At 45.7% G+C, this 15493-nt stretch overlaps 1 protein-coding gene across 4 annotated transcripts in view; it reads left to right on the top strand.

Moving 5' to 3' along the window:
* The window catches only part of GDPD5 (glycerophosphodiester phosphodiesterase domain containing 5), a 173833-nt gene that overhangs the window by 147893 nt on the left and 10447 nt on the right, over positions 1 to 15493 (top strand). For all 4 annotated transcript variants that reach the window (XM_041118380.1, XM_030043140.2, XM_030043142.2 and 1 more), the window contains exons 9-14: positions 1557 to 1639; positions 4877 to 5027; positions 6360 to 6578; positions 8958 to 9115; positions 11054 to 11201; positions 14505 to 14587. In XM_041118380.1, the coding sequence (XP_040974314.1) occupies positions 1557 to 1639; positions 4877 to 5027; positions 6360 to 6578; positions 8958 to 9115; positions 11054 to 11201; positions 14505 to 14587 (842 nt within the window). The remainder of the gene's footprint in view (positions 1 to 1556; positions 1640 to 4876; positions 5028 to 6359; positions 6579 to 8957; positions 9116 to 11053; positions 11202 to 14504; positions 14588 to 15493) is intronic.

Raw genomic sequence — 15493 nt, 5'->3', positions numbered from 1 at the left:
GAGGGTGTGATGTGATGGGGGTGTTGCCTCTGTCTTCGCCTAGACAAGTCAGGCTTTGATTGGGAGCTTTTTTGGGAAGATAACGTGACTCTGTGTTGCCTTCGTTAAGCAAACGGAAAAATGAACTAGTATTGATGCGTGGCTTGAGCCAGAGGAATTCAGTAGAGAGATATCGGAGCTATGTGAAGGTTGGTGCTGACATTTGGTCTGATTATTTTACCCCAAAGCTTTGCTGACCTGAGCGTGTAAGGTGATCAGCTTATAAGAAAACAAATCATTCTTAGAGACACCTTCAACTCTTGAGCAGGTTTTTATATTTATTGTGTATCTTGCTTGCATGGTACATTTAGGCCTTTGTTCTTAATTATTCCTCTTTCCAACCCCTGAGTAATTCTTGAAAATCATGTGTTGGGAATGCTCATTGTGTCTTGGTGGAAACTTACTGATCCTGGTGGTGGCAGAGATGAGTGGAAAAACAGGATGTTACACGTGCTCTAAACCTGAAAGCAAAATTGGAAAAAAGAAAATGTTTTTTTAAAATAGCTTTATTTTCACATGGTCATGTTTCAGTGCAGAAAACCTGCCAGGTTTTCCTTCAACAGTTGTCTCTATTGTTTTTTTTTCCTTTTTTTTTTTTTTTTTTTTTTTTGGTCTGCCTGTTTTTGGTTTATGGACATTTGGGGGCTAGATATACTGTACTAGTTTTGTAGAAAAACAAAGTATTTGTCTTCACACTATATTGTTTTTAAACAAACCTGAATTCTGTTACCATCTGCTTCATTCAACAGGAAGGAATTCAAAATAAAATTTGAGTCCTCATCTGTCATGGCCATTGGGAGAAATTTTCTAGGCTTAAGGCTATTTTTTTTTTTTTTTTTTTGCATTGTTGTTAAAACTAACTAGGACATTTGTTATTAGAGAAATCAACTGATTTTTAGACTGAGTAATGGATGACTATTGAATGAGTAGATGTGGAAATACAATGTGTGCTGCAGAAACTGTGGTCTATTTGTTCTCCATGGTATGGGTAATACCCTGGTTTATGGACTTTCTTCTTTCTATAATGGCATCATAATCACTGTTTGCATAGAAAAGTAGGAGAATGTAGGAGAATGAAGAACTGTTAAGGTGGTTTAGGTAGCTCTAGATATAACCTGTGAATAGAGAATTACTATCACATTAACAATCGCTTGCTGGGGGTCTTCAGCAAGCCACTGTTTGGGAGACCACACAGGTAAGCAAATCTCTCGCACGCTAATTTTGCACCCGATCTCAAGCTAGCCAGGTTTCCAGCATTGCAGGCCACAATAACTCTGCATTGAACTCTATCCTGTGTGTGAAAGACCATCAGTGGAGGCAAATGCAGTGGTCATCTTCAGACTTCAGTGAGATGCAATTCTGTCTGGAGAAAGCTGTTACGCCAGTGTAACTGGCTGGTGCGTTATCTGCAAAACAGGATTGTTTTGGCTCCCTAATATCTCTAAACCTCACTGACACCACTTCGTAAACATTTCCACTTACCTACTAATCTCTCAATGCTTTTTCTTCCTCTGTAGTTGGCACCAGAAAACACTCTGATGTCCTTCCAGAAGGCAGTGGAGCAGAAGATGTATGGAGTCCAAGCTGATGTTGTACTGAGGTAAGCCGGTGTGCTGGTTGGTCTGAAACTTTCTCTGTGGATAGCCCGAACCATGCTGGTGGGTCTTTCCTATCTGATGTGTGTCTGGTTGTTACTGTTCCTTCCCATTGAAAAGGGCTCTTGTGGTGAACATGTCCGATAACTCCTAGCTGTCTCCATTTGCAATGCACAGGTGCTACTAATCGTTTCACTGAGATGATGATTAAAGGTGAAATGTCCAGGTGGGGGAACCTGAATACCTTTATGGTGAAATTAATCTTCATTTACAGGAAGACTGTAGTTCATCCTAGAGCTTGCTTTAGTGCAGTGAAACACAGCACCTGGTTTCTAGCCTGGCTTGAGGTCAGCTGGCCTTGGGAAGAGATGGAACTGCTTAAATGTGACTTTTGCTGGGATGCTCCAGGTGCAGAGAGAGTGGAGATCCCAGACTGACTGCATTGTGCTGCAAGTCTTCAGGAGGGTTTTTCAGCAGCCGTGCAAAACTGCCATGAGAACTTAGCAGCAGAGGAATAAGCCCTTTCTCCCTCTCCCCATCCTTGCATGTCACTAGTGCTGGGGGAAGGAGGAATCCGGAGATTCTGCTGACTGTCAAAAAGTCATTCCTTGCAGGCAAATGTTGAGCTGAATTGACAAGGCTGATTTAGAGAGGGTAATTTGAAGAACTGCGCTTTGTTCCAGGAGTGTGATCATTCTTTAATATTCTTGTTCCTTTTCTGAACCGTGTTTTTTGCATGAGTTACATAGATGTGCAAGAGGGCAGAAGTGGCACAAAGGGGACAGTAATGCCTTACCTTGGCAATCTGTCAGTTTGTCTCAGTTCCAGTTATAAATATGAAAGAGACTCAAAGCTGATATTTTCTTTTTCCCTGACCACATTGGAGGCTGTTGTTGATGGAAAGATTTTTTTTTTTTCACTGGTGGAAGATGGGCTTCTGAAGTTTAATTGTTGGGGTGCTTTTTTCTTTTCTTTGTATAATTGTTTGAGAACAAATGATATAAAAACTAAAGGAATTTCTTCCCAGTGGTGAATGGAAGGTCATTGTGGAAGGATGGAGTATGAATTGGCACGTATGTGATACAATTCTTATTCTTTCCAAAATTAATTCATTAACTGTTGTGAAGGGACAACTACTTGACTGTCCAGACTCGCAGACACACTCTTGGCTCGTGTGGCTGAATCAGTTGCCTCCATTAGCACTGGCCAAGGAGTAAGGTGGACTTTTGGGAGGAGGAGCGCTGGAAAAGCTCCAAGAGCTTTCCGTGTTGCCACCCATCAGCCATCCCAGAGGAGCACTCCAAGCATCCATAGCTTAATGCCCTTGATGGCCCAGTTATCTGAGGACCTCTCTAGGAGACCCAAGTGTCTTTATAAAAAGAGGACTCCAGTGACCTTCAGACCAAAAAGTGAGCTTTCGATACAGCTGGCAGGAACTTTGGGGAAGGGTTTGCAGCACAACACCCATTGCTGTCCTTATCCCTTTGAAAGATGCTCTTTGTGCTTGTGGTTGGATGGGTCCACTCCACCTGGGATGTTTCCATGCTCTTCTAGGCACATACCATCAATGAGTGGGCTGCTTGGACATAGACTCAGACCCATCACATCCTGCTCCCTACCCATTACACACCCCAAACTGGGTGGCCCTGGTTATAAAGCCAGCGCTGGTTATAAAGCCAACTTTGCTTCAAGCAGCAGAAGCACAGTATTGCTGTGTGTTCCTCTCTCATCTTCTACCTCCTCCCATATCTCTTCTTCTAAAGCTCTGATTTCTGTCTCTGAATTTTTTTTTTTCAAACCTGTGCCTGCTAATAAATTGTGGTTAGCCTTGGGTAGAGCTGAGTGACTCCGTGAAGGGAAGGATTAGAAAGGAGGGAGTGAACATTGAGTGCCCCATAGGATTTCCACACTGGTAAAGGCTTAGCAGTATCTGATGATGCTCTGCTATGAAATGTTAAGACTTGAGCTCCTATCTCCCTTAAACACTCCACACACTTAATTCTGCAGTTGCTTAGCATCTTTTTCTTTCTTTTAACTGTATTTATTAATAACCCTTTTGATTGCAGCAGCACGGTATTGCTGTGTCAGCGCGTTGCTTTGGGTTGAGGGGAAAGTAGTTGGCACAGTGCATGCTAGAAATAGCAGAGATGCCAGTGACCTTTGTGATAAGGGACTTCTGCAGGCAACAGTAAAGCTGAGGCAGCGTTTGCTCCATCTTCTAAAACTGGTTTTTGTTTTCCCTCTGGCTCTGGGGGTGAGTGCTTTGGGTTGTCTCCTAATTCAAATAGGGTTTGTATTTTAACCCTATCTCCTTTCCAGACCTTATCTGAGTTTCCTGTTATGAAGATGGGCTCTTTGATTTGGAAAATGTCATTATAATCAGGGTGGCTGTGGTGGGCTTATCTTGATTTTTGAGTGTGGACTACTGTTTCCCTGCCCTTGATAGAAACCCCCACTGCCCTGTGTGGTGTTACCACTGATTCAGTCAGAAAATTGGGCTGGAAGAAAGTTTAAAGAGCTTTTTAGGTTTCCCAGAACCATTGTTCTGTAATATGTGTGGCTTAAAGACCACAGGACATGCATTTGGCTGCTCCATTTCATCTGAGAGATGGGTTTTCTTTAAGATGCATGAACTTAACAACTCATGTGAGCATGGCTGTTTCCTGAAACCAATTTGCAATTGGCAAAGGCAATTTCAGAGCAATTTTGGCAGCTTGGAGCCCTTGCATTTTGCTAAAAGCCCATGAACATTAAGTTCATATAGTCTGAAAGCCTTTGAAAATCTTACTCATCTGCTATTAACAAATTGAGAATAGTTTGTGTGTGTGTGTCTGTGTATACAGGGCATGGAAAACCTGGCATTATTGGGAGCTACAGACATTGCATAAAGCTTTGGTTAGCGTGAGCATTCAGGGTGGGTGTTCTTGTCCAAGCTACCCGAGTTTGGCACTCTGGACATATTTGAGGGGGTAGTGGGGAGGAGGGGGGGAGGGATGGATAGGGTTATGTCAGTGTATGAGTGACTGCAAACACCTAGCAGGTATCTAAGAGACTTTTTCCTCTGGGTGCATCTCATTTCAACTCTTCTTGAGGATGCTGGGGATGTGTTAAGCTGGTCGAAATCTTCACAATGATTTTGATGTGAAGCCATGAGAGAAGCTGGAGTGGGAACAGGCATTTCTCTAGTACTGTGTACGTGGTTGTGCACCTTCACCTGTAACAGGGCCTCTGACTGTTTGCAGCTATGATGGAGTGCCGTTTCTGATGCATGACAAGACACTCAGGAGAACAACAAATGTGGAGGAATTGTTTCCAGAGCGGGCCTACGAGCACTCCTCCATGTTCAACTGGACTGACCTGGAAAAGCTCAATGCTGGAGAGTGGTTCCTAAAGGTGCGTACAGCCATGGAGAGGGTGTCCTGGGGCTACGGCCATGGGATGAAAGCTCATGCCTAAACCTTCTTGGAGGTGGAGAGGGTGTAGATCCATCTCCTCGGTGGAGTGGTCTGAAGTGCAGCTAGACCAAGTGTCCATGAACCATATTTAGTTCTGTCCTCTACTAAACTTAGGCTTGGTCTAAAAGACTTGTTGTTTTCCTGTGCCTCTTCTACCACCTGGAAGTAGGGGCCTTAATGCCTGGTTGACACCACAAAGAACTTCAAGACCCCCAGAAGGGGGAATGCGATTATAAAGAGAAGAAGAAAAGAAAAGACAGTGTGTTATATGCTGTTCCTTTTTCTTTAATTTACTTTTGGAGACAATTGTCTTTACAAAGAAAAAGCAAGGAATTCAGCCTTCGAAGTCCGGGGGGGGGGGGGGAGGAATTGTTGTGCGATGAGCTTGACCCATCCTTCGGCATGCAGGCAGGTTGCACATGGGACTTCTTTTTGCCAAGCTGCTTCCTGGCCAGCGGCCGTAACCTTTTTGGAGAGCATTAGCCGTGGTCTGGAAGGAGGGCTGCAGCACTCTGGCACACTCATGCAAGTTCGAACGTGACTTGCTGAGGTATTGCTGTGGTGATGCAAGCTCAGGTATCGGTTTCGTATGCCTGCTTGGAGTTCCCTGGCTGCTTGCTTGGTGGAAGACTGAAACCATGATAGTTTCGCTGCCATTCTGATCTGAGCTGGTCTGGAGGTATGATGGGGATGTCTATGTATTACAGCTGCACAGAAACTTGCTTGGCTTGCAGATGTGGTTGTGGGAGTGCAGGGAAAACTGCTGCTTGCCAGATGAGGAGGGCCAAGACAGCATCTGGAAGGCTGCTTTTTGGCATGTACTTTGAAGCAGTCATTCCTGAATGTCAAGTCAGGAGCCCATCTCTTCCAACAGCCCATAGCTCCTCTCTAATCGCTCTTAGTTATATAATAGCTGGCCCTTTTTATTTTTGGATCCTGAAGAATCCTTGGTGATCCCGTACATAGTGTGAGAAAGTACATTTTTTAGCTTACTACCTTGGAAAATTACATTACTGCCCTATAGCTCTGCTCTTCCTCTGGAAATGGGGTGACATGTCCAGCACACCTTGCTTTCAGTAAGGACCTGTGACCTCCCCTTGGGTAGGGAAACTGAGGCACAGAGAAACACTTCAGCAAGCTGCAAGATGGTCATCGAGAGTAGCTGCCAGCGTGCCCCACTGTTGTGAGGGTGGGATAGAAAAGGGTCTTCACCTGTATTGGGGGAGTCTGGACTTTGTGGCAGTAATACTGGGATGTGCTTTGCTTTCAGAACGACCCTTTCTGGACAGCTGGGTCTCTTTCAAGGTCTGACTACTTGGAAGCTGCCAACCAGTCGGTCTGCAAGCTGGCAGATATGCTAGAGGTGATCAAGGACAACACATCGCTCATCCTGAACTTCCAGGACCTGCCACCAGCTCATCCCTACTACAGCACTTACATCAACATCACCCTGGAAACCATCCTGGCATCGGGAATTCGGCAACAGGCTGTGAGTTCTGTGGGGGTGGTGATGTTTCCAAAATTGCCTTCTTTATGGGTTCCCCAAATCCTTAAGTGTGTCATTGGATCCATTTGCACACTTGATTTGAAATGTCGCTTTGTGCCAAGAAGTCATGCTGGGGCGGACTGTGCCTCCAGGCTGGTGGTCCTAGAGGCTCAATATCATCTTGGACTGTACTCATGGTAGTATAGCTAGTAGATGGAGGAAAGTGATTATTCCCCTTACTCAGCAATCATGTGTTCAGTGTGGGGCTCACCAGTACAAGACAGATGTTGGTAAACTGGGGCAAGTCCTGGAGAGGCTACCAAACTGGTCAGGGGGGCTGGACATACAAAGAGGGGCTGAGGGAGTGGAGTCTCTTCATCATGGAAAAGAAAAGACTTTGGAGAGCTGCTATTAGGTCTCCCCAGTACTGGCAAGGAGGTTGTTGAGAAGTTGGACCGAAGCTCTTCACTGAGCTGTGTGTCAGGAGAATGGGAGGCAGTGGTCATAAATTGAAACGGGAGCAGTTCCTGCTGGATATAAGGAAACTAGTTTTCCCTGTGAGGGCAGGCAAGTGTTGAGAGGGGCCTGGAAAGACTGAGGGATCTCCATCCTCTCGGAGCTTTTCAAGACCCAACTAGACAAAGCCCTGAGCAAGCTGGTCTGAAATCAGTGCTGGCACTGGTTTGTGTTGGAGTAGAGATCTCCTGAGGTCCCTTCCCACCGAGCAATTCTATAAGAGCCTCAGACATGAGAGAACAGGCAGGACCTGGAGGCTGGTTGCGAGCAGCAGAGACACCTTCCTCTCCCTCTGACTCCTTAGTTTTAAATAATCCTTCTCCCTGGGCTGAGCAACCGTTTCAGCCTACAGTCAGCTCCTGCTTGGAGGAGAAACAGATGTCCTGGACCTGACGGGTATTCAGCAAAAGGAGGTCTACATACCTGCAGACATGTCTTCCAGGCTTCCATTTCTGCCCCAGAATTGTCCTTGCTGGGTTATGCCAAACATTTTGATTTCCAGCTCTGGGCGGTTGCAGTCAGAGTCCACCCAGCCTTGTGTCCTCTCTGACCACAAGGTATAGATCTTCACCCAGCCCATCAGGAGCTCCCTTGGATGCAATGATCTCTCCTGGAGGAAAAGCACCATTCCCCATGTGTCAGAAGGGCACCCAGACCGGGGACTCTGGGTGTCCTTTGGAAAACTTCTCTCCTTGACCTGTCTTGGGAAGGAAATCTGGTTCTTTCATTTGCCCCGTGCTCTCACTTGAACGTGGACTGGTTGAAAATAGCGTGGTAAGGCTGGCAAGTAGAATGACTACATCACTCGCAGCTCAGATATTTCACCTGTACCAATTAGGTGCATCTGCATGCACAGGCAAATTCAGCACTGACTTGTGCAGTGATGGGCCCAGGAGGGAACGGAGCTATTTTCAACTTCCATCCGTCTTTTTAATGACTGACACTGTCACCCAATTTCCAATTAACTATGTGGCTGCAGTGACAGTGTTATCCACAAGGTTCTGCCAGCTTGGCTAGATCCAAAGGAGGACCATACTGTCTTCTCCTTGGATACTGGGATGGAGAGCAGGAGAAAAATTGTCGAAACACAGGTGTGTGGTTGTGAAGTGCTATTTCTCACCTAGGTTTTATGGTTTCCTATTGAAAATGCATATGGCTGCATCTGTGCTGCTCTGATGCTTTGGTAGATGAGTGTCACCGAGTTATTAAACATAGGTTAAAGCAATGCAATGCCCAGTAGTACTGCTGAGATCATCTGGTTGGGCCCAGCCTCTGCATGGCACAAACCATAGAACTGCCCAGCTTTGTTCCTGCGTCTGCTTTAGCAGCTGAGTATGTTAATGGTAATTAATTTGACACCCTTTCAAAGTGTGGTATGAACTTAGGGAAATCCTTGCTCTGGGTTGGAGTAGATGTAGCCCTGATAAAAGAGGGTGAACAAAACTAGTCTTAGCCACGGGATCATGAGAGGCTTCTCCCGTGCATCCTGTCTGCACTGTCAATTTTAGCCTTATGTCCTTGGTTCTCTCTGTGCCCTGAACTGGGCAGGGAGGACAGGTTTTCAAGGATACACCATGTCTCTTCTCATGAGCCCTCGGCCTGATCCCTTTGTATCTCAACCCTTTCCACCTCTAAGATTTTGTGCGTTACAGTCCTTTGGGCTCGAGGATAATCCTGAAATGCGTTTGATTAAAGATGTGGGAGGCTGTAAGTGTCTCGTAGCCAATTTGTATGACAAATGAGGCAGTCTCTCATGTGATTTTGCTTCTGGCTTGGTGTAAACTGACTGTCTGCAAAGCTACCTCGTGTTACCAGCTTTGTGAACCATCTTTGCCATAGCCGTCCTCTGTCTCGCTCCCTCCGCAGGTGATGTGGCTGCCGGACACGGAGAGGCAGCTGGTCAGACAGATTGCGCCGGGTTTCCAGCAGACTTCTGGCCTCAAGCTGGATGCAGAGCGCATGAGGGAGAAGGGCATCGTGAAGCTCAACCTGCGTTACACCAAGGTCACGAACGAGGATGTCAGGTACAGCCCTGTGTTTGGACACTGCGTGATAGCCCAGGTGCTCCACGGCGGGTGTTCACAGCTCTGTGCATCCCCGGCCCAGCAGCATCTTTTCTGATCATCCCAGGCTGTCTTATCTGCACAGAGGTATCTTTTCAGATACCTCTTGAAATCTTGAGCTGTGCAAGCTTGTCCCTAGCCATCACCCAGAATTCAGGCTGTTCTCAGGCGTGCACAGCTGACCGATAACTCTACGTGCTAATTCAGTATATGATGAACCTTTCTGAAATACAGTTATATGAATTGTCTCATTCTTATTACACTGTCAGCTCTGGGAAAAAGTGAAGGCTTTTCACACTGAGTACCTCCAAGTGCTGTTTCACCCTCATTAGCAGCTGCCCTTTGTTTCTGTTCATCTGCTCCAGAGTTGCTACCACAGAATTTTGATTAGTCCAAAGTCTGGATATGCTTTCAGAAATTTCTGTTTGCAGAGAATTCACCCATTTCATTACTGTCCTGTGTCAGCTATTTAGACTGGTCAGGTCTCCTCTTTAATGAGATTGGCATATCATGGGGTTCTTCTCCTTCTGCTTGAGCCTGTATTTGAACCATGCAGTGTGCTAGCTCCTAGCTTTGCCCCCTTCTTGGAAAGGGCGGATTGTCTCTAGTAGAGCTTTTCTATTTTTTGGAGTTTAAATTTTTTCCCCAAAGAAGAAAATTATCTCCAAAGGAGCTGTTTTACTGTATGTTTGGGATGGAAGTAGGGAAGAGCTGAGCCTGCAGCTGTTTGAGAGCATGGTCCTATTTAGCGTAATCCAGTGGTGTCTTGAAAAATGACCATCGGTCTAGTTGTTCACCCTTAAAACCAAGTCTATGCTTTACCTGCAGGATAATTCCTGCCTGTTTTTTCCCCTACCTATTTGCTCTATCTCATGGAGAGGACCATATGCCAACTCTCTTATCTATGCCAGCTCATCAGCCCCAATCTCTCATCAATCCCACCTCAGCTGTCTCCAAAATCAGATCTGCCACCTGAGTGTTTCTTGAACTCTGAAGGTCTTGTGGTGCCCAGTCAAATGTTGCTGCAGTCCTGCAGCACGAGCCAGGGCAGGCTCAACAAGCCCTGGTTTAACACAGTTCTCTCAATCCCCCCAAAAATCAGCATCTGGATGTAACATTGCTGCAACCACCTCTGCCCTTGAGAATCTCTTAGCCTTTGGAGCATCTCGACCATGTTGAGAGCTTTGAGATGTCCGCATCTTGTACAGTGGCCTTCCACCTCAAAGTGCTTTGCTGGTATTAAATTGCAAGAATTAATCTCTGTGCTGCCCATGTGAGGGAGATTAGTGATGCTTCTGCTTCATAGATAAGGAAACAGAGCAATTTATGCAAATTGTATGGGTACAGGGAGTGCACTATCAGTGCTTGGTTTCCTGCTGACAGCTGCTGTACCCTAGCTTGCAGTTTTAGCTGCTTGGAAAATGACCTCGGGAGACTGGAAGCTGTATCTCTCCAACTGTCCCCAAAACAAGGGCATGGAAGTTGTAGGAATTGATGTTGGCAATGTCTGTCAGTTTTTAATTAAGCAAATTGCCTATGAAGCGCTACAGGCATCTGAGCCAGATGTTACTTTTACATCAACATGATGAGGCGGTTGTTACAAAAACACGCCGTGTCCATCATTCATGAGGAAGCATCTGAGACGGTCTGTGGCCTGGGTCAGATAGCATCCAAGAGGTGAAGAAAGCTTTCAAGTTCAAACCATTTGATTGCAGTGCCCTTGGGTTGCTTGTGAAGTGACTGTGCCCTGTTAAAAAAAAAAAACTATTTTGTGCAATTCAAACCCAATAAATCTAGCTGTGATTACAGCAGTGGCTGCTGGCAAGAGCTTTCCTCTCGGAGATGAGGGTCTGACATTTGCTGGGGGACTCGCATCTCACCCTGTCTACCTCCTGGCAGGGACTACGCTATGGCAAACCTGAGTGTGAATCTCTACACTGTGAACGAGCCCTGGCTGTACTCCATCCTGTGGTGCGCTGGTGTCCAGTCCGTCACCTCTGACAGCTCCCACGTCCTTCGCAAGGTGCCTTTTCCCATCTGGCTAATGGTAAGCACGATGCGTGGGAAGGTGCTGTGAAGCCCTGGAAGGAGGGGATGCAGTGGCGGGGTGCGGAGGTGGCCGTTGACCACTGCAGCCGTATGTCTAGTGGGTTTCTCCAGGAAGGTTTGGTTGGGTTCAACGTGCTGTTGGGCTTGAGGGTTTTCCGCCTCTCTATGCCTGAGCCCTGATATCATAACGGATCAATGCTTCTCTTGCACAATCCTTTCCTTCAGTTGGCCTCGTCTCTCCCCATACAGGGTTTGGGTGGGATGCTTGGAGATCGTGGTGCCTGCCCCATTTAACCCACGTGATTTTTCCATTTTCCTCTGATGGAAAAACATCTTTCCAGACCTGCTGAGCAGCTGGTAAAGTTGCAGAAGCAGGCACGCAGGTGAACCAGCAAACCTGGCTTCTGCATTTTGGCCAGGCTTCAAAACTAGCTTTTTGCCCGTTTTTAATACCAAACGAGGACAAGTTTTACCTCTGGTTACCCCATTGCCGGACAAGGAACAACCAGAGCCCAAAGATAGCCCCCTTGCCCATCAAGTAAGCATTAAACACTCTGAAAATGTCCCTAGCACTTTGGATCTCTGAACCAAACAGAAATATTCATGTTGGACTTGAGGGAGAATGATGAAATAGTTGCATTAAAGTATTCCCCAAACAAGAGTTCAGCTGTGGCAGTGTAAGCCCCTCAGCTATTTTCTGATGACAGATCCTGTTGGGGGTAGGACAGAAGACAGCTATTTTACCTGTTGCTCTGGCACATATGCTTGGGAAAGGGGAGAATAAGATGAGCCCAAGGAGAATCTAATGTTAATGAGTTATCTGCATCTTTAGCTGGAGGTAGGACCTCAAGACTAATGCCTAGATGGATGAACATCTATCTATGCATGTTGTCCTTAGCCTTAGCTTAACCTACTGCTTGTGTCTAACTACACAAATTCACACTGATGTGTGCTGAAGCTGGAGAATTGGAAATGGTTTTATAAAGACTGGATCTGTTGGCAGAAGAGATTATCGTTGTCTGAACTGTGCTGCTGCAAACATCTGTCCTCCACTACAGCTGGCAGGATTTATACGCATATCAGTGGCAGCTTTTTACTCCAAAAACCTCTTTGCTGATACTTGGAGCCCTCCTCCAAGGGCTCTCCCATCTGCTGGATTTCCAACTCAGCCCTCTGCTGCAAATGCACACTCTTATATCACCAGCAGCATAAAAATCCCTTGATTTCCCACATATTGAAGCGCCTGGGTGATGTAATCTAACCAGCTTTGCCATCTGAGCCTCCTCCACCATGTAGGACGTGGCTTGGGAGCTGAGTGAAATGGTTGTTTCTGGCAGGCTTTGGCTGTCCAGTGCCCTCAGGGGCTTTGTTGGGGTTCATCGCCAGCCGAACAGTGCAAATCTGTGCTGCTCCGTTCACCCAGGGGCCATTTGTGATTGCAAAAATAAATTTAACTTGTGTTTCAGTTAAATAAAAGGAAAAACCAAAGAAGAAAAAGTGACGAGTCTCTCTCCCCTCTATCCTTGATGGAAAGCTGCTGGCAAGAAGAGAGGCCGTCAGACGTGGTATAGAGATGGGCTTTGAAAAGCTTGAGGGGAGTTCAGCCCCCAACTTGATGTCCTTAAAGCGGGTGCCCAGTGTGGGACCCCTCTCTGCATTTTTGGGAGTCTCTCAGAGCTGGGGTTTTAGGTTGCTTTCTGCCCAGTTACACTGAATTGATGAAGGGTTTGATGGCTGCAAATGTGAGGATTTCAGGAATAGGACTTATAGTGGGTAAAGTTTATAGAAACCCAGAGTAATCCCACTGAAACAGCCCTGTTTCAGTGGAACTGCAGCTGAAATATAACAAATTCCTGAGCAGGTCTTAGTGTGGATGGAGCAGGACAACAAGTTGCCTCTGCAACAGATGTTTGCTCCCTCCTCTGAAGGGCTGAGGCAGCATCTGCTCACTGGGTACTCTTGATAATTATGTTTGTGGAATGCATGTCTTGGGGGGGGGGGGGGGCCAGGAAATTATCTAGTTTTCCCCTTTTGATGCCCCACAGGAAAACCTGCTGTTTGGGTTCTTCAGTTGTGAAATACCAACAGTTGCATTCATGGAAAAATTTAGATGTGTAGATTTTCTTCTAACTTAGACTCTTGAGTTTTCATTCAAAATAGTTATGATAGCATTCTTCTGCCAAGAAAATGGGAAACATCAGTTCTGAGTCTGTTTGTCCTAATAGAGGCAGCAAATGTAACATTAAATGTCACCCTTTTGTAACTAAGCTGGAAAACACAGGGATTAAATCTCCATCAGAAGCACTGGCTAATTAAAGCATTGCACTGCTAATTCAATGATACGCTTTCACAGGATAAATTGAGACACACAAAGATTCACTGAGCAGAAAAACAAGTTGATCTCTGCTGGGAGACAGAGGTAGCAGAGTTGATGGCTGCCAACTGGTTTTATCCATGTCACACTATCATTGCATGAACTCATCTTTATGCATGATGGATTCTATTTCTCTAAGGAAATATTACTTGTGTGCATTAGTGCTGGTGTTGGTGGTTGTGATGGATCCATCTGATATAAAATCAGCAACCTTCTTCTGGTTGGGACTAGTCTAGGTTTAGGATAGGAGAAAATCATTAGCACCACTGCTGGCTTTCCTGGGTAGGTGCCTTCTGAGCATCATCAAGAGTTGATTATTATTATCACTTTGTTGACTTTGTTCGTGGTGCTCTTTCCTGGGCAGCACAAAAATCGATGTGAACTCGTGTGCTTCTGTGCTGGGTTCAGATGATGGGTTTAGCTGGTGTGATGACCACAGCCACGTAGACTGGCAAATGGTGCCAGAGCTACTGGTGCCTTAAAGGACAGAAATTGAGAAGTATATGCTTATAGCATGGGGACTGTGCTATACAGCTAACATTAGCACTCAAAATGGACTCTGCATGTCTCATGTGCAATGTGTATATATTTCTGTATTTTCCCACAGACGGATTTCCAAACAGCATCTTACCCTCACCTCGTGGTACAGCTGAGATAGGAAACTTTCAGCCCACAAAGCTCTGAGAAAATGTCAGCACGCGAAAAGATGGAGAGTTTAAAATTGTTCCTGTTTGCAGTTTTTCCTGATAACGTCATTTTGGATGACAAGCTAGCATTAGAAGTGTCATAAACCTTGTGATTTATATGTGACCCCTGCAGCTCTGTGCTTTTCTTTCTGCCCTGGTGGTAACTTTAGCAATGTGTGGTCTCTCTGTGATTGTACAAACCAGAAAGTTTTAAGGTCTGCTTCTGTTTTTTGTCTTCCAGCCTCCAGACGAGTACCACCTAATCTGGATCACGTCTGATCTCATTTCATTTATCGTAATTGTAGGAGTTTTTATATTCCAGAAGTAAGTACCATTGCTACAGCTCAACTTTCACGCATTTGTGGCGTGTGGTTTTGTTCAGAGCGCGGGGTGGAGATGGGAGGGAGGAGCACCGTGCTCCTGAGGCGCTTGGATTGCAATAGCAGGGAAACTGTTCATTAAAAATCCCTACAAAGACTGCAAACAATAATTCCACTTCTGAGATGTGACATTGAATTGGATGTGGTTGCTGCTTTTTAAGAAGAATGAGAGATCTCAAAATAGTAGCGATAGTTGCCTTGCTCCGCTCATAAACGTGTGTGGGAGAGAAACTGTAAATGCTTTAGGGAAATGGCCGTTGAGAAAGATTAAAATGCTTTAAAGGAAGAAGAGGAGATGTTTTGAGATTCTACAATTATAGTCTTGAAAAAGAACATGTTCTAGTTTTCTTAAATCAGTTTGTTCCCATTTGGGTGAAGAAATAGAAATATTATGATTTAGCAAATCAAATCAGTTGCTTGGTTTGATGCATAAAGAAAGTCTCTCCATTATCCAAAGAAAGGGGAGAGCAAGGATTTGATGAGGGCACGGCAGAGGCTCCTCTGTCAGCCAGGGTCCCCGAAAACAAATGTGGAGCATAAAACCTAGGAGCAGAGCAAGACACTGATAAATCAGGAGGAGGTAAATCAACTTCCTAATGGCAGAGCTGGCCTAGCTACCCTCCTCTTGATTATATTGGAGGAAACCACGGTGTCCTCCTGGTGATGTGCCTTTTCTCCTAGGAGGCATTTTAGCTGTCTGCGGTGACAGTGTAATAACCCCCTCCTGCAAAATCGTGAGCTCAGAGAGATGCGCTCCCTCCAGCGAGAAGCAGCAGCCTTCTCCTGGGAAAATGTGTCATTCTGAAATTGCATCCCCTCTTCCCGGGCTCTATAATCTCATCTGCTTTGG

Source organism: Aquila chrysaetos, chromosome 19 (assembly GCF_900496995.4).
Source record: "Aquila chrysaetos chrysaetos chromosome 19, bAquChr1.4, whole genome shotgun sequence".
NCBI lineage: Eukaryota > Metazoa > Chordata > Aves > Accipitriformes > Accipitridae > Aquila > Aquila chrysaetos.
Note: the sequence above shows the minus strand (reverse complement) of the source record. Positions and strands in the feature narration are given on the sequence as shown.